The 19,918-nt window shown below is 40.8% G+C and overlaps 1 protein-coding gene across 1 annotated transcript in view; it reads right to left on the minus strand.

Moving 5' to 3' along the window:
• Nucleotides 1–2,277: 2,277 nt before the first annotated feature.
• LOC148702963 (uncharacterized) overlaps nt 2,278–19,918 on the minus strand; it is a 37,480-nt gene continuing 19,839 nt past the window's right edge. Inside the window, exon 3 of the mRNA XM_088724337.2 lies at nt 2,278–3,210. Coding sequence (XP_088580463.1) covers nt 2,623–3,210 — 588 coding nt within the window. The 3' untranslated portion in view covers nt 2,278–2,622. The remainder of the gene's footprint in view (nt 3,211–19,918) is intronic.

A 19,918-nucleotide genomic window follows, 5' to 3' on the forward strand; every position in this document is an offset into this window, starting at 1 on the left:
AGGAGGGTGCAGATCCCATCAGTATGTGTGGTATGCCCGGAGGTGGAGGAGACTATTTACCATGCCCTCATCGAGTGCCCACAGGCTAGATGGATTTGGGGGAGCGTCTCGACCTTCCCCGACCATCGACATATGTGGGAATCTATTGGGGACTTTCTAGACTTCCTCAAGTCCTCGATGTGTGGTCCGGGAGATGAGGAGAAGAAGACGAGGTGGCCTACCTGGCCTACCATAACTGGTTGGATAGAAATGCCTGGATCTTCGAGGACAGTGGCTCACACCCAAGGGTGGTGGAGGACAGAGCTCTTCTGCACGTGGCAGAGTTTCTTGGCATTAGTGTTGCTTCGCCTACTGAGTTAGCTAGAAAAACCTAGGGCACCCATTCTGCTATTACAACATCCAGGATTATGCTTGTTTTTTGGGTGTCCCCACCCTCTGGCTACCTCAAGGTGAACTTCGATAGCAGTATTGGCGATGGAGAGACTCACGAAGGTGTGGGTTTTGTTATTAGAGACCATGGTGCCAGGCTAATGGCGGCAGGGGGATGGCATATTTTTGACACGTCGGTCGCGGGTGTTGAGCTCAAAACTGCATGGGAGGGTGTCATTTATGCGAGGCAGGTGTTGGGCGCGGATAGCATCCTCCTTGAGGGAGACTCGACTACAGTGATTGAGTGGGTCCGGGGTCGAAGGAGCATGAACGAGGAAAGGCTACTGCTCCATGATATCCGCAACCTAATAGGGGAGTGTGCATCCCGCCAGGTCATGCATGTCTACAAGGAGGTAAATGGGGTCGCTGACTGGGTTGCCTCCTATACAGCTCAGCATTCTGGTGGTTTCATTTGGATGGCCCAAAGGGCGATGCTGGAGCCCCTGGGTAGCCTTTTATTTTTTGACTTTTTTGGCCGCATTCATACCGCAGGGTGTGAGCTGCTGTTGTACCAAAAAAAAAAAAGCACCATCAGCTCAACTTAATCAGCTCATAAACATTAGATCTAGGCAAGGCTTCACCTAAAGCGATCAAATGCAGGTCAAGCCTAAATCAACCTTTAGTTCGTTGAATATCAATCTAGACTATTTGGACTATACCACTATTGAAAATTCAAATTGCCTTTTGGACCATTGAATTCGGCCATAAGTCTTTGCAAACTTTGGTAACTTCAGCCAGATGATACCTATCTTTGTACTTTGCAATTCATTTTATCCTGCAAAAAGAAAGACAGGCTTAGTGCAAATAGATTAGTCAGAATTTTTGTAATATTAATTCTATATTCTCAAACACACACTACATTCTCCTTTAAGGCAGTGAGAGATATTAGTTTTCTGCTAGGGTCAGAAAGGAGAAGGTTGTTTTAGATGGATCTTGGTGGTTCTTTGGATTGAGACAACTTCTAGCCAGAAGACGGTCTTTGAGTTTTGGTCTTCTTTTTTTAACTTTGTCTGGTTGATGGAGTTTTTGTTGTCTTTAGTCTTTGGTTACCTGGTTCAACAACCGAAACGTTGTGCCAGGGTACAAGTGATGAAGGTTAAATATGATTGTGGTTAGTCCAGGAAGTCTTTTGGGGGCGTTTGGTAACCCCAACAGGAACACCACGGTGATCTAAGATCCCTAGTAATCCGAATACTGGGATGATTTGATCCCCAGTGATCTAACATCACTGTGTTTGGTTGGCCATGGTCCAATGATTAATAATCCCTGGGTATCCGTGAGTAACTTGTTTGGTATGGTACGGGGATCCAAGATCACCGACCACATAATACCACAAATACCTCTGATATATCTTAGTTAGATTTTTTATGTATTTTTAATTCTCATAAATTAAAAATGTAAGTCAATATGCTAATTTCTATAATAGCTCCGTAATTTTGTCACATATTCTACTTTTAGTAGCCCTTAATAAGTTTCTTTTGCTTATTCCCCTATAAAAAATTTCTTTTTAATTCTTTGATGACCATTCATGCTAATAAAATTTACTATAGAGACAATGACCAAGTGATCTAGCGAAATGCCACATATTTCCAATGTGACCAATTATCCTTAATGCAATATGCTGCCAATTTGGGTACTGCAAAATTCCAAGATGAGCTGTTGCAGCACATAATTTCCATTTGATCATGAGAAAAGAGAGGGGAATGGTTGAATGTCCTGGATATAATTTAGAAAGAAAAGGCAAAACAACATCATATATACTGCTAACACTAAGAATGCAGAATCGGCAATGACCAAAAGAGACAAATTACTTATGGACAATCAGCAATATCCAAGCGATCTAGCGAAATGCCACATATTTCCAATGTCACCAATTATCCTTAATGCAATATGCCGCCAATTTTGGTACTGCAAAATTACAAGATGAGCTGTTGCAGCACATAATTTCCATTTGATCATGAGAAAAGAAAGGGGAATGGTTCAATGTCCTGAATATAATTTAGATAGAAAAGGCAAAACAGCAGCATATATACTTGTAACACTAAAAATTGTAACACCCAAATCAATAAAAAGCCATAAACATATATCAAAACTCCACCAATCCACAAACATCTAAAGTATAACTGTGAGGAGGTTTAGGTAGCATCATACTGGATCAAAGTCAAATGAGGGTCTATATGGACTGCCCTCTAACTATTTTAGCACATATCTTCTCTTGAATTGTTGAGGCGGGGTAAAAAAGAAGTCAATTTTGGACTTATCTTTGCTAATAACCTCGCCAACAATCAACATATCATCCTCACTCAAATCTTCAATCTTCATAATCTCCTCAAACAAAGCCATATGCCTCTCATCACTTTGCCCCTTCTTCTCAAAAAAGTTTGCAATTTTTTTGAAGTCTTCCTTACTCCCTTCACACGCATTGCTTATCTTTCCCATCTCAGTGACCAAGTTCTCTATGATAGTATCATTGTGCTTTCTCTTTTTACTTACTAAGCTTCCTTTTTTCTTGCCAATTGTTGCAGTACTAGTACCAACGCCTGTAGGTTGGCAAATAGATGGTGGTGAATCTATTGCATTCGGAGAACCTCCCTCCGCATCCATATTATCTTCCAAACTCATAGTATCACCTAAAGCTTCCTCCTCTTTCTCAATTTGTTCACAAGCATCAGTTGGATCCTCTGCACCCTCCCCATTTGCTCTATCCTTACCAAACACAATTGACAAGTCTTCATAATAAGGGAAAGGCTTGTTTCTCAGGCCAGTTGCATGGGGATGACTCTGTCAACACAAAACAAAAATTATTAAACAATTTTAGAGATACAAACAAGTGAAGAATTATATTGAAAAGGCATAAGTTGAAAACAACTTAGAAAGCATATATTTATGTAATACCTTCACCCACAAGTCATAAACATCTTTGTCTGCCACCACACATTTCTCTCTATCATTCCATCCAAATCCCGAGCAGTTTGGTCCTAACATTTCTGCAATTGCATTGTATTGCTTTTTTAGTAACTTCACATGATTTTCAATGTGTGGATTGAAAGTGAATCCTAGGTTCTTCGGTGTTTAGCATTCTGAATTTTTTTTTTTTTTTGAAAACCATGGCTGAACCTGATCGGGTTGCCTACGTACCCCTTCATAAGGGGGATCAAGCCATACGTAGTTCTTTTTAAGTTTTAAAACACAGCGGAAAAACCGAATCAAATAATTTAATTCATGCATGCTTACAAGATCAAATCTAGAAATCAGCCCCTTAAGAACATATAGGATTATGCCGGAATCGTTTAAACAATTATGCTAAAACTTTTATGCATGATTAACTATCAGATCTGAAACTTAAGAACTCTATTCCAATTAATCTCCGAATATCCATCGAATGGATTCTGGAGATATCTCCGTGAGGAGCCCCAAAAGAGGGTAAAACCTCGGGAAATTGGACCTAGACCTTGACACCATAATAAATGATTAATGCTAGATTAATACCTTTTATGATGGATGAAAGTTGTGAATCTGATTCTTGACTTCGCAGCCACGCACACGAATGGCCTCTACGAGAAGTACACGCGAAGTCCTGAAGGATCTTCTTCCGCAACAGTGCTAGCAGCTGCAGAACACTTGAAAGCTGAAATCTGCCCGCCGGGATTCAATCAACTTTTGATCAATCGTCTTGAAGCAGATAGAGATGAGGTTTGTAAGGAAAGTAGAGGACTCAGATCTGATCTTGAATCTTCTAGATATTCACCTTGAAAACCCTATCTAAAATGGAGAAGAAGAGGAGGAGGAGGCGGGTGAGGAAGAAGGCTGCAATGGATGTGTTTTTGGTGCCCATGTTTGACCCCTTTTAATGGCCTCCGAATTTTCATTCAAAATTCGAAATTTATTTTCAGAAAACCTCTTTTAGTTGGCACATGCAAAGGAATAGGAACAACCCAAATCAGATCTCAACCAAATCTGATTTAAATTCAAATTTTAAACACATGTGCAAGAGGGAAGGAATTTGAAATCCATGCGGCAAGGTAAAACACTTCATAATTTCGAAATCACCTCTTGAAATTCGAATTTAATCCATTCAAAAACTCAGACGCCACCTTGGCTGATCGTTTGAGTGATTAAAATCATTTAACACATTGCTTAATGTTTGAATTTAAATTCAAATAACAAACAATGTCGCCATGTGTCAAGCAATGGGTCCATGTGCCATGCAATAATTTTGGTTTATTTAAAATTCATGAAATCCAATTCCATGTCACCAATAATTGCCACATCATCTGAGCCTAATCTCCTTGGGTTGCACCTAATCAAATTTGGTCAAACCCGAATTAAAACAAAGCAATTTGGTTGAACCCAATCTAATCAGGTCAGACCCTGATTGAGCTCAAATTGAATCCAATTCAATTTTGGCTCATGCAAACTCAATCAAATTGAATTATTACTTTGTGTTGGACCTAATTCAATTAGGTCAATCCCCAATTAAGAACAAATTAATTTAAAATTAATTTGATCAGCTTAAGTCCTTTTTGGTTCTGACCTAATCCAATCAGGTCAAAATCCTGATTGAGCCCAAACTTGAATCCAATTCAATTTGGCTCATCCTTAGCACAATTACTCAATCAAATTGAGTTTATTAGTAATTTAATTACTAATTAATCCTTTAATAATTACTTTAATTATTTTATAAGATAATTTGCCAATCAAATTGACCAAATTATCCCTGAATGATTCTTAATCATTCATCAGCTTTCTTGATCAATCAGGAATCTTCTATGCGTGTGACCTCATAGGTTCGAACCTAAGCCGGTAGTATAGGAATAATTTTCTACACTAATCGATATGACCATCTAGCAATGATACCCGACGTCCGGATAGGTCGAATATATGCGAAGCAAATATTCTGGAACCCTGAACTATGGTTACTGTATAATTCAATCCCTTTGACTCCTAATGCCAGGATGACTTAGAGCTCACTGTCAACCCTATAATTAGTACATCCATTATGTGATTAACTTTAGATATCCCGTGACTCCTCACTGGGATTACCCTGGCGAAGGTTTTGTTAAATTAATCACAAGACATTATCTCCTGTTTTCAGGAGGGGTCAATTCCATCTTGACTCACAACTGACTATGCAAGTACTTGACTGCACCCAGTGACCTTCCGTCACTGAATTAGAAATTCAGGTAGTCCGGTACCAAAGTACAGTGAGTTGCTTGCTAGTCACAGGTTGCGGTCTCAGGTCAGAGGGCCAAACTTATACCCATATCCACTCGGAACATCTCTCGACAGTAGAGCGTTCCGGAATTGGTCACGTTTAGTGAAATGTACTTCTACACTTCACTTGTGTGGCATACCAGTGTCTCCACACTCCTTGGTTAAGAGGACAACCAACGTATATGTCACACGACGACCTAATCTCGATAATGTTGTCGTCCTAGTAACAACATATCATTTCGTCGCAAACAAGTTTAAGGACTCAAAGATAAATCCTCCTTTATCATAACGTAAGTCCTAAGGACTTCATCATAGAAGAGTTCATTTGAAGATGAAATGATGAATAATGCCAAATAACACTTTATTAATTTGTCAATTCATTTACAAAATTCAATCATCAATATGCTGATGATTGACATTTAGGATACAAATTCCAACAACTCCCACTTAGCCTAATGCCAATCGGCACAGTATCTAATACCCATCTTCGACTTGTGTTCGTCGAACTCTTTGATGCCGAGGACTTTGGTAAATGGGTCAGCCAGATTTTCTTTTGTGTCAATCTTCTGAAGATCAATATCACCTCGATCGATGATCTCTCGAACCAGGTGGTAGCGATGTAGAATATGCTTGGTCCGCTGATGTGCTTTGGGTTCTCTTGCTTGAGCTATGGCCCTAGTATTGTCCCAAAATACAGGCACTGGACCATCAATGGAGGGTGTCACTCCAAGCTCGGTGATGAACTTCCGCAACCATACAGCTTCCTTGGCGGCATCAGATGCTACGATATATTCTGCTTCACATGTAGAATCTGCCACTGTATGCTGCTTGGAACTCTTCCAGCAGATGGCCCCACCCTTAAGAGTGAAGATATATCCTGACACGTTCTTGCTATCATCTTGATCTGACTGAAAACTTGAATCAGTATATCCCTCAAGTTTTAAGTCAGAATCACCATAGACAAGCCACTGATCTTTAGTATTTCTCAAATACTTAAGGATGGTTTTTACAACCTTCCAGTGGTTGCTACCTGGATCAGACTGGTATCTGCTCACTACTCCTAGTGAGTATGCCACGTCTGGTCTAGTACATGTCATGGCATACATTATAGATCCCACTGCCGAAGCATATGGAATTCTATCCATACTCTCTCTTTCTTGAGGGGTTGTCGGACAATCCCTTTTAGAGAGGTTAATTCAGGGCCGGCCCGAGCCCTAGGCGACCGAGGCGGTCGCCTAAGGCCTCAGGCCAATGGAAGGCCTCCGGGAGCAGAAGCCGGCTACGAGTCTTCCTCCTTGATGGAAGGGAGGTGGAGGGTTTCCTGGCCTGCAGAGGGGCAACTGGGGAAGTTGGGGACAGTAGTTTTGTTTTGGGTGGAGAGAGAGAGAGAGAGGAGGGATTTGGTTGGCTTGATACATGCTTGAAGCTACTCTTATATTTCATCCCTTCTCTTTTTTGGTTTTGGTCTTGGTTTTCCTTCCCTCACAAGTCATTACTCCTGATCCAGCTGGGCCATCAGGAAGAAAGATAGGGGGATTGGAGATGGACTTCTTGGAGGGTGGAGATTCTTTTAATTTTCTCCTCTCGGTTTCTTCTCCCCTCTTGGGTGGTAGAGAGAGAAAAGGAGGGAGGGGGTTGAATAGCTGCTGTGCCGTGATGTTGCAGTTGCAGCTTTGGTGCTCACTTGAAGGGGGAGATGGTCCTTAGCAAAAGAAAAGGAGGGTAGAGAAAGAGAAGGAGGGAGGGGGGGTTGAATGGCTGCTGTGCCGTGATGTTGCAGTGGCTGCTTGGGTACTCACTTGAAGGGGAGATGGTGGGACGGGACTTTTATTAATTAAATAGAGTGAATTTCCCATAATGACCCTACTTTCTCTTACAGAGAAGTCCTTTTCTGGACAAATTCTTTGACCGTGAAGCGCGGATGACCTTTTCCTATTCTGCTCTTGCTTCACATGATAAACAGTATTGCCAAGAACAGTTTCATGGACTTTTTTTTTAAGTATTTTTTTTAATATTTTCATTCAAAAATTATATTAAACTGAAAAGATTTTTTGTCTACCTTTATTAGATTCATGCATCTTTGTTGAAATAGTGTACTTGACAGCAATCTATTTCCATAACATTTTTTAGGTATTTTATATTTATTAAAAAAATTATTATTTAAAAAAAAGAGGCTTCATTTACTGAATTCGCCTTAGGCCCCCAGATGTATTGGGCCGCCCCTGGGTTAATTCCATGGCCCATCGGAAGATAGCCTTTCTTGGAATTAATCATACTGAACCTCTTCAGTATAGTATCAATGTATGTGGATTGGGATAATCCAAGCAATCTTCTAGATCTATCTCTATAGATCTTCATCCCTAGGATGTAAGATGCTTCTCCCAAATCCTTCATGGCAAATTGAGATGATAGCCAAACCTTTATTCCTTGTAATGCAGGAATGTCATTTCCGATTAAAAGAATGTCATCCACATACAAAATAAGGAATATAATAACTGAACCATTTGCCCATTTATAAATGCAAGGTTCCTCTTCATTCTTAATGAAGCCATATGTTTTGATTACCTTATCAAAACGTATATTCCAACTCCGTGAAGCTTGTTTTAATCCATAAATGGATTTTTGAAGCTTGCACACTTTGGACTCATCTGCAGATGTAAAACCTTCAGGTTGTATCATATACACTTCCTCTTCTAAATCTCCATTTAGAAATGCGGTCTTTACATCCATTTGCCAGATTTCATAGTCTAAATGTGCTGCTATCGTAAGCACAATCCGAATGGACTTGAGCATTGCCACAGGAGAAAACGTCTCGTCATAGTCAATACCATAACGTTGACGATAACCCTTGGCAACCAAACGGGCTTTATAGGTCTCTACCTTTCCGTCTGCGCCCCGTTTACTTTTGAATATCCACTTACACCCTATGGATTTAATTCCTTCGGGTGGGTCAACTAATGTCCAAACATCATTGACCTTCATGGATTCCATTTCGGATTGCATGGCTCCAAGCCATTTATCAGAGTCATACCTCTGCATTGCATCCATATATGTGATCGGATCCTCATCGTTTTCATCAAGTTTGATAGGATCCCCATCCCGGACCAAGAAACCGTAGTATCTGTCCGGCTGACGTGGTACTCTACCCGATCGCCTTAATGGTGCATCTAATATGGGTTCTGGATCTGATCTAATCAAATCCGACTCAACTGGTTCAGTAGATAGTGTCGGATCTTCTACATGTTGAACTTCTCTAAGCTCAACATTAGAGCTATTTGTTCCTTCACCAAGGAATTCCTTTTCTAAGAAAATTGCTCTATTGCTTACGAACAACTTTTGTTCTTCAGCAAAGTAGAAGTAATATCCTTTAGTTTCTTTAGGGTAACCAACAAAGAAACATTTGTCAGACTTGGGTTCAAGTTTGTCTGTCTTCAAACGTTTGACGTACGCCGGACATCCCCAAATCCTAAGGTGAGAGAGCATCGGCTTACGTCCAGTCCACATCTCATGTGGTGTTTTTGTTAGATGTATGCCCTAGAAGCCAATCTGGCGGACACATTATTACTTCTAGGACATAAATTTGTACTTGACTTTATTATTATTGAATAATAAATGGGCATCTTTTTCATTCATATTTTTTATGTGTCTATGAATCGTCCAAAAAATTAATAAGATGATGATACATATTCTCAAGAGTTGAGAATTTGAGCCATGTATCATTGGTGATTAATTTCTAAATGCTCCTGATCAATGGATCATCACGAGGACGGTGATCGATCCGATCAGTGCACAGATCACTTTTCTTCTGGATGGATGAGACTCGAGTCCACAGTGTAGGGACACTGAAGTGATAGTGCAGGTGCTTGTTAGAGAACAAGGGTACTGAGCGTGACCAAGACAAGAAGTCACTTGGATGTCTATCCACTCGTCAGTGACTTGCTTGATGTTGCAGTAGTATGACTGGTCCTTTGACCTGCGGTGCTTCGGCTACTCACAGTGAGGTTATTGTAGTTTGACTACACGTATACATGGTCTCTAGCCATATGGGTCCTTGTAGTGTAGATTGGCTGCAGTAAGTTCACTGTAGGAGTAGGGTATGCACTTACATGGAATCTATCGACCTTGATAGAAGAGGAGTGATCCTATGTGATTTGTTAGACTGAGTTCTAAGACCTTGGCCAGGGCAGAAATATAAAGTGGAGAAAGAGTTTTTCACTATCGAACTCAAGTCAAATAAATCTAGACATATGACAGACGACGGGGTTTGACGAGTTTTCCATGACCTCCGATCTGTAGGGATCCACGATAGAAGGACTGTATCATACGATTGCTGCACCTAGAGGTTCATCATTCTATTCTGCTGGGTGGCCACTACATACTGCTAGGTGTCATTGGTGGATGGTGAGACTCACAGGGATCATCTCGATGGTCGATAATCCCTGGTGAGTTGAGTTGGAATTGTTTCAACCCATTGAAAGGAGTTTTCAATGATATTGTGATAGAGATCATAATATATCTCACTACCAGTCAGAATGGAACCTATGGGGTCACACACATTAGAGGTATTGACCGATCCAATGGTTGAATGTGATTAGGAATCACAAATAATCAATTAGATTGATAAATGAAAACCCGCTAAGAGTTAGTGGCTAGAAGAAGGAACAATTGCAATCGAATTGCAATTTAATTTAATTAATTGGATTTAATTAATTGGACTTGATCATGAGTCCTACTTGGAGTGGGAATCATGGAGTCCTAATTGGATTAGAATTTCAAATTAAATTAGAATCCTATTTGGAATAGGATTTCTAAAGTCCAAATTGTCTTAGGGCTGAAAATTGAACAAGTCCTGATTAGATTAGGATTTTCTTAAGTCCTAATTAATTTTAATTTTAATCTAATTAATTTTATGACTCCTAATTGGATTAGGATTGAAGAGTTCAATAGAGTCATGGCTCAATTAAATTCTAATTGGATTAGGAATTGGAGGAAATTGAAATGGGTTCACAAAAATCCTATTTTGACTAGGATTGGACTCAAACAATGGACCCAAATTAAAACCCCCTTTAATTTATTTAAATAGCAGATTTAAATGAACTTGAGGGAGGGGCCCACGCCCCTCCCCTTGGGGTGTGCGTGGGAGAAAGAGGAGGGGCGCACGCCCCTCCTTGTTAGCCAAAAAGAAGAGATAAAGATGAGTTCCTAAAAAATAGGAACTCATCCTTATCTCTTAACTAATTAAAAGGGAGCATGGAATTTCGAAAAAGATGGGTGTTTTTCTCCTCATTCCAGCCGTGAGCACCCTCCTCCATCTTCCTCCTTTGAGCCACAATCAAGAGAAGAAAAAGAAAAGCCTAAGACGCCCTCTTCCTTCTTCATCTTGGTTCCAAAAGGAAGAAAAAGAAAAAGGCTGCAGGGCTTTGTTCTTGTTCCTTTGGTTCTTCCTTCTTCTTCCTCCTCTCAAGCCAATCAAAGGTTGATTCAAAGGAGAGGACTTCAGCCATCCATAGCCATCTCTGCAAGGGAGCTAGCACCCCGGTGAGATCCAAAGGCTTCGATCGAGTCAGTACTTCGTGTGGATACCTGTAGAGGCCGGACGCGTGTGCGGCTTCCACTGAGCCTTGATCAAATACCACGTAAATCAGATTTGCGGAGACCATCTACCCGCACAAGGTGAAGATCTGATCTTCTTAATGATTTTAAAATAGTTTAAAATAATTTAATTCTAATCTATCTACAAACGAAAGGTTTTAAAACACGTTCATGCGATGAACAGATCCCGCATATGTTTTTTCCGCTGCAATCTGAAAATTATTTCAAAATTTTCATGGCATATGAGGGATGCTAACAGTGGTATCAGAGCCAGGTTATGTAGATTAAGATTAGAATTAAATTTTTTAAGGCATTTTAGATCTGAAATTTAAGGGATTAGGCTTGCTGAAATTTATGTATGTAGAATTTTCAGCTTGCTGATTTTTCTGCATACTAATTTTTAGATGCTTAGATTAATGATTCTAAAGCTTTGATAATGTGATTACAAATATTTAGAGTCAAATCTAGCATGATCAGCAAGTCATGAGATGGAATAATCAATTAAATTACAGATCTAAAAATAATTTTTATGCATGTGATGCGTATGGTGATGATCATGGATGGACCCTTTGAATGTGCTGAAATGTTCTGCGATGTTCTGTGATGTTCTGTGATGCATGTAGTTTTAATTTTCAGATGCCTGCGTGCATCTTAAATTCATGTATTAGAGACCTGCGTGTCTCAATGAAAAGGGTTGTAATTTTATTTTTATTTTTATTTAATTTTTAAAGCAATCTGGGATGTAAACTGTGATGTGTGTTGCACGTCGATGGTTGATCGATATGTACATCAACAAGCTCAACATGCGCGGATCAAGATCAAGGGTTGATTGAAGATGGATCAAGGAGTTGATCACAATTGGACCTAGAGGATCAAGATCGAGTCAAGAGTTGAAGACGATCAAACCAATTGACGTGCATGTGCTTGTAAAATGACCCCATCTTGGATCCATGATCATCACCATTTAATTTTATTTTTGATAAATGCCTGGATGTTTAATGCTTATGATTATGCGGGTAGACTTATATTTGCATGAGATGTGAATACGCGATCGAGTGAGACCTAAATCGAAACCTCCCTAATCAGTCGAGGGTGAACCAACATGAGTTAGTCATATTAGATTAATTGATCTAATTGGTATCTAGGCAAGCCTATAAGGTGGTTACTTAATTAGGACCTTACTCTCTGAGTAAGGAGAGCCTCCCACCTGCTTACCTGGCCAATTGTTCGATTATCTCTTATGAAGAACTCAAGTTGCAAACACTAAGACTTGATTATGCAATATTAAGTCCATAGGTCTTCCACCGTAGTAGAGTTGCTAAGGTCTTTCCGGCGTTGATTTGTCTCGGCTGGACACAGTGGGCAAGTTGCATCGGGGGACTGGACCTCTCTATTAGACATGAGATGTTGTGGGGTAAAGGTGGGGTTGGGCACCAATAACTGTTAGGTGAGGACCCAATGACGACTTTATTTCCGCGGTTATACGGTGGGTCTGACTTAACTAAGTAATGGGACCAATAACTGTTAGGTGAGGTCTTCATCACTTAGAGACCAAGTAATACTGCAATATGCTTGAGAAGCATTGTACAAGAGTTGTACACTCATCCATTTATATGTCACCAATAACTGTTAGGTGAGGCGGCATGTAAATCGGTGAGACCGCAGTACCCACTAGAAATCCTAGTCGTGTAGGATTTTCGTTTCTCCATCAGGGGAGTATGAGGGATTCGAGAAAATAGTGGGAGCATATTTGTTTTAAAAGTCCCTAGAACAAATTAAGTTCAAGTACAAAGTCTAACTAGAATCTTTACTCTCTACAGATCACAATGTCAGCTTCAAACCCTTTGACCCGAATCCTTGAGACCAACAGACTGACCGGAACCAACTATAAAGACTGGCTTAGGAACCTGAAAATTGTTCTGAATTGTGAGAAAATAGGGTATGTGCTCGAGAATGATATCCCTAGGCTACCAGCACGTCCTACTGATGATCAGCGTGAGACGCATCAGAAGTGGACTGATGACAACATTAGGGTCAAGTCCTACATCATGGCATCCATGACTAACGAACTTCAATGCCAGCATGAGAACATAAAGACTGCTAGGGAAATACTGGCTCATCTGCAAGAGTTGTATGGTGAGCAGAGCCGCACTGCACGCTTTGAAGTGTCCAAGAGGCTCTTCAAGGCAAAGATGCATGAGGGGCAGTCTGTCCACGATCACTGTTTGACTATGATCAAGGACCTCGAGGAACTTGAGAAGCTCGGTATGTCCATGCATAAGGAACTGCAGATAGATCTGATCCTGCAATCCCTTCCTAATTCATTTGGTCAGTTTATAGTAAACTACCATATGAATAAAATTGAATGCACAAAGACCGAATTGTTGAATATGTTGGTAACTGCTGAAGGGGCCTTGAAAGGTTCAAGGGGCTCTGTTCTGGCTGCTGAGCTGACTTCTGGTTCCAAGAGAAAGTCTACTTGGAAGAAAAAGAAGCCTGCTAAGAAGCAAAAGAAAGACAAGAAGCCTAAGAAGGAAGTTCACAAGAAAAGGGCTAATGACAAGGGAAAATGTTTCCACTGCAACGTCGACGGCCACTGGAAAAGAAACTGCCCTTCATACCTCGAGAGCCTGAAGAACAAAAAGGCAGACACACCTTCTGAAGGTATGTTAGATTTGCTCGTAATTGAAACTAATCTTACGGTTTCTTCTACTTCTAGTTGGGTTATAGATTCTGGTTCTAGTGCTCATTTGTGCACTACTATGCAGGGTCTAAAGGAAAGTAGGAGGCTGGCGGAAGGTGCAGTGACCCTTCGGGTTGGCAACGGGGCAAGAGTTGCTGCTGTAGCTGTGGGCACCTACCCTCTGCGATTACCGTCTGGATTTAGTTTATTGCTTAGAGACTGTTATTATGTCCCTGCTGCTAGCAGGAATTTGATTTCTGTTTCGTGTTTAGCACAGGATGGTCATGTTTTGACCTTTGACAAAGACTGCTGTTCTATTTATTTCAGAAATAAATTAGTTGCACGTAGTTTCATGATTGATAGTCTCTATCACTTGCATATTGATGTGTCTGTGAATGTGTCTGAGCAAGTAGTGAGTGCCATAGGATCTAAAAGATCCAGAGATGAGATAAACCAGAAGTATTTGTGGCACCTCAGGCTTGGCCATATTGGAGAGGACAGAATGAACAAAATGAAGAAAGATGGGCTTCTTGGCCCATTGATTTCCAAGTCATATCCAGTTTGTGAGTCCTGTCTTCAAGAAAAAATGGCTAGATTACCCTTTGTAGGACATGGGGAGAGGACCACTGAAATACTTACCCTGGTACACACTGATGTGTGTGGCCCATTCGATGTGCTAGCCAGGGGTCGTTATTCATACTTCATTACCTTTACCGATGACTATTCACGATATGGGTATGTGTATCTTATGAGATACAAATCTGAGTCTTTTGAAAAGTTCAAAGAGTTCAGAAATGAAGTAGAAAAACAGACTGGAAAAACCCTTAAGGTTCTTCGATCAGATCGAGGAGGAGAATACCTTAGTGGGAAATTCCGGGATTATCTCAAGGAAAATGGCATAGTCTCACAATGGACACCTCCGGGTACACCTCAACTCAATGGGGTGTCAGAAAGGAGGAATCGGACTCTATTGGATATGGTCCGATCCATGATGAGCTTCACTGATCTACCTATGTTTCTTTGGGGAGATGCCTTATTATCCGCAATTTATTTATTGAATAGAGTTCCCTCTAAATCCGTTCCTACCACACCGTATGAGATATGGCATGGTAAGAAGCCGAGTCTTGGTCATCTCAAGATTTGGGGATGTCCGGCCCACGTCAAGCGACTACAGGCGGACAAGTTAGAGCCTAGGACCATAAGTGCTCGTTTCATTGGATATCCTAAAGAGTCATTAGGATACAATTTTTACATCTCAAAGGATCACAATGTGTTTGTGAGCCGACATGCCGTCTTTCTGGAAAAACAGTTTATCCTTGATAGAGGCAGTGGGAGAAAAATTGAGCTTGAAGAGAGAGTCTCTGAAAAGCAACGAGTCATGGATCCTATAGAACCTATTCATACAGGGCCAGTACACGTAGTACCTCCTCCACCTCGTAGATCTAGTAGGGTCTCCCATCCTCCCGATAGATACTTAGGTATACTAGTAGAGGACACCGAGAAAATGTTCCTCATGGGAGATAGGGAACATGTACAGGATCCCAATACCTACGATGAGGCGATATCTGATATCGATTCCGAGAAATGGCTGGAAGCCATGAAGTCAGAGATAGACTCCATGTATTCCAACCAAGTCTGGACCTTAGTAGATCCACCAGAAGGTATAGTACCTATTGGATGTAAATGGATCTATAAAAGGAAGATAGGTTCGGATGGAAAGGTAGAGACCTATAAGGCAAGGCTAGTAGCGAAAGGGTATAGTCAGCGCGAAAGCATTGACTATCAGGAGACCTTTTCACCAGTAGCCATGCTGAAATCCATTCGAACATTGCTTGCCATTGCAGCATTTCATGATTATGAAATATGGCAGATGGATGTGAAAACTGCTTTCCTGAATGGATATCTTGATGAAGATATCTATATGGAGCAGCCTTTGGGTTTCACTTCCAGTGATGGTGATCACAAGGTCTGCAAGCTGCAAAGGTCCATCTATGGACTAAAGCAAGCATCTCGGAGTTGGAACACTCGTTTTAATGATGCGATCAAATCGTTTGAGTTCATCAAGAACGAAGAGGAACCGTGTGTTTACAAGAAGGTTAGTGGGAGTGCTGTCGTGTTCCTCGTACTGTACGTGGATGACATCCTCCTGATAGAAAATGATATTCCTATGCTAACCTCGGTCAAGGTCTGGTTATCAAAAGAGTTCTCCATGAAAGACCTTGGGGAAGCATCCTACATTTTGGGGATAAAGGTCTATAGGGATAGATCTAAAAGGATGCTTGGCCTATCACAAAAGATGTACATAGAGGAGGTACTGAAGAGGTTCAGTATGGAAAACTCCAAGAGGGGTCTATTACCCCTTAGGCATGGGATTCATCTCTCCAAAAAGATGTGCCCCAACACATCTGAAGAGATTCAACGCATGAGCAGGATTCCTTATGCTTCTGCAATAGGAAGCCTCATGTATGCCATGCTGTGTACACGACCTGATATAGCCCTTGCTGTGAGTGTCACTAGCAGATATCAGTCGAATCTAGGTGAAGAGCACTGGACAGCTGTGAAGAACATTCTTAAGTACTTAAGAAGAACTAAAGATTTGTTCTTGGTCTTTGGAGGAGCATCGGAGTTAAAGGTAGAAGGATACACAGATTCAGACTTTATGACTGATATTGATGATAGAAAGTCTACATCTGGATATGTGTTCTTGTGCAATGGTGGTACGGTAAATTGGAAGAGTTCCAAACAACCGATCATTGCTGATTCTACCATGGAAGCTGAGTATATCGCCGCCTCTGAAGCTGCAAAGGAAGCCTTCTGGTTCAACAAATTCATTGCAGAGCTAGATGTAATGCCATCGGATGCCATCACACTCTACTGCGATAATAATGGCGCCATAGCTCTTGCTAAGGAGCCAAGGTCTCATCAGAAGTCCAAGCACATAGAGCGGCGCTTTCACCTCATACGCGAATACCTAGAGAAGAAATATGTCGAGGTGCAGAGAGTAGACTCCGCGGACAACGTGGCAGACCCGCTCACTAAGCAGTTAAATCAGCAGAAGACAGAAGCCCACCTTGAGAAGATGGGACTTAGATATATGTCTAATTGGCTTTAGTGCAAGTGAGAGATTGTTAGATGTATGCCCTAGAAGCCAATCTGGCGGACACATTATTACTTCTAGGACATAAATTTGTACTTGACTTTATTATTATTGAATAATAAATGGGCATCTTTTTCATTCATATTTTTTATGTGTCTATGAATCGTCCAAGAAATTAATAAGATGATGATACATATTCTCAAGAGTTGAGAATTTGAGCCATGTATCATTGGTGATTAATTTCTAAATGCTCCTGATCAATGGATCATCACGAGGACGGTGATCGATCCGATCAGTGCACAGATCACTTTTCTTCTGGATGGATGAGACTCGAGTCCACAGTGTAGGGACACTGAAGTGATAGTGCAGGTGCTTGTTAGAGAACAAGGGTACTGAGCGTGACCAAGACAAGAAGTCACTTGGATGTCTATCCACTCGTCAGTGACTTGCTTGATGTTGCAGTAGTATGACTGGTCCTTTGACCTGCGGTGCTTCGGCTACTCACAGTGAGGTTATTGTAGTTTGACTACACGTATACATGGTCTCTAGCCATATGGGTCTTGTAGTGTAGATTGGCTGCAGTAAGTTCACTGTAGGAGTAGGGTATGCACTTACATGGAATCTATCGACCTTGATAGAAGAGGAGTGATCCTATGTGATTTGTTAGACTGAGTTCTAAGACCTTGGCCAGGGCAGAAATATAAAGTGGAGAAAGACGACGGGGTTTGACGAGTTTTTCATGACCTCCGATCTGTAGGGATCCACGATAGAAGGACTGTATCATACGATTGCTGCACCTAGAGGTTCATCATTCTATTCTGCTGGGTGGCCACTACATACTGCTAGGTGTCACTGGTGGATGGTGAGACTCACAGGGATCATCTCGATGGTCGATAATCCCTGGTGAGTTGAGTTGGAATTGTTTCAACCCATTGAAAGGAGTTTTCAATGATATTGTGATAGAGATCATAATATATCTCACTATCAGTCAGAATGGAACCTATGGGGTCACACACATTAGAGGTATTGACCGATCCAATGGTTGAATGTGATTAGGAATCACAAATAATCAATTAGATTGATAAATGAAAACCCGCTAAGAGTTAGTGGCTAGAAGAAGGAACAATTGCAATCGAATTGCAATTTAATTTAATTAATTGGATTTAATTAATTGGACTTGATCATGAGTCCTACTTGGAGTGGGAATCATGGAGTCCTAATTGGATTAAGATTTCAAATTAAATTAGAATCCTATTTGGAATAGGATTTCTAAAGTCCAAATTGTCTTAGGGCTGAAAATTGAACAAGTCCTGATTAGATTAGGATTTTCTTAAGTCCTAATTAATTTTAATTTTAATCTAATTAATTTTATGACTCCTAATTGGATTAGGATTGAAGAGTTCAATAGAGTCATGGCTCAATTAAATTCTAATTGGATTAGGAATTGGAGGAAATTGAAATGGGTTAACAAAAATCCTATTTTGACTAGGATTGGACTCAAACAATGGACCCAAATTAAAACCCCCTTTAATTTATTTAAATAGCAGATTTAAATGAACTTGAGGGAGGGGCCCACGCCCCTCCCCTTGGGGTGTGCGTGGGAGAAAGAGGAGGGGCGCACGCCCCTCCTTGTTAGCCAAAAAGAAGAGATAAAGATGAGTTCCTAAAAAATAGGAACTCATCCTTATCTCTTAACTAATTAAAAGGGAGCATGGAATTTCGAAAAAGATGGATGTTTTTCTCCTCATTCCAGCCGTGAGCACCCTCCTCCATCTTCCTCCTTTGAGCCACAATCAAGAGAAGAAAAAGAAAAGCCTAAGACGCCCTCTTCCTTCTTCATCTTGGTTCCAAAAGGAAGAAAAAGAAAAAGGCTGCAGGGCTTTGTTCTTGTTCCTTTGGTTCTTCCTTCTTCTTCCTCCTCTCAAGCCAATCAAAGGTTGATTCAAAGGAGAGGACTTCAGCCATCCATAGCCATCTCTGCAAGGGAGCTAGCACCCCGGTGAGATCCAAAGGCTTCGATCGAGTCAGTACTTCGTGTGGATACCTGTAGAGGCCGGACGCGTGTGCGGCTTCCACTGAGCCTTGATCAAATACCACGTAAATCAGATTTGCGGAGACCATCTACCCGTACAAGGTAAAGATCTGATCTTCTTAATGATTTTAAAATAGTTTAAAATAATTTAATTCTAATCTATCTACAAACGAAAGGTTTTAAAACACGTTCATGCGATGAACAGATCCCGCATATGTTTTTTCCGCTGCAATCTGAAAATTATTTCAAAATTTTCATGGCATATGAGGGATGCTAACAGTTTTATTTACAGACTTACTTGGAACCTTATTTAGAATATAGCAGGCTGACTCAAGAGCATATCCCCAAAAGGATATGGGCAGATTAGCAAACCCCATCATGGATCGAACCATGTCTAACAGAGTTCGATTTCTCCTTTCTGACACACCATTATATTGTGGTGTACCAGGAGGAGTCCATTGGGAGAGAATCCCATTTTCTCCTAGATATGTCAAAAATTCACTGGAGAGGTATTCACCTCCTCGATCTGATCGAAGAGTTTTAATACTCTTTCCAGTTTGTTTTTCTACTTCATTACGATATAATTTGAACATTTCAAATGATTCAGATTTATGTCTCATTAAATAGACATAACCATACCTAGAAAGGTCGTCTGTAAACGTAATGAAATATGAATACCCACCTCTAGCATCTGTGCTCATTGGCCCACATACATTAGAATGTACAAGGGTCAATAAATCACTGGCTCGTTCACCTTTTCCGGTAAAAGGTGATTTGGTCATTTTACCAAGAAGACATGATTCACAGGTTGTCAATGATTCACAATCATTAACATCAAGGATTCCCTCTTTACTTAACCTGTTCATCCTAT

Source organism: Phoenix dactylifera, chromosome 7, assembly GCF_051530095.1.
Source record: "Phoenix dactylifera cultivar Ajwa chromosome 7, Ajwa_hap1_PhDact_Kaust_v1.1, whole genome shotgun sequence".
In the NCBI taxonomy this organism is placed as follows: Eukaryota; Viridiplantae; Streptophyta; class Magnoliopsida; order Arecales; family Arecaceae; genus Phoenix; species Phoenix dactylifera.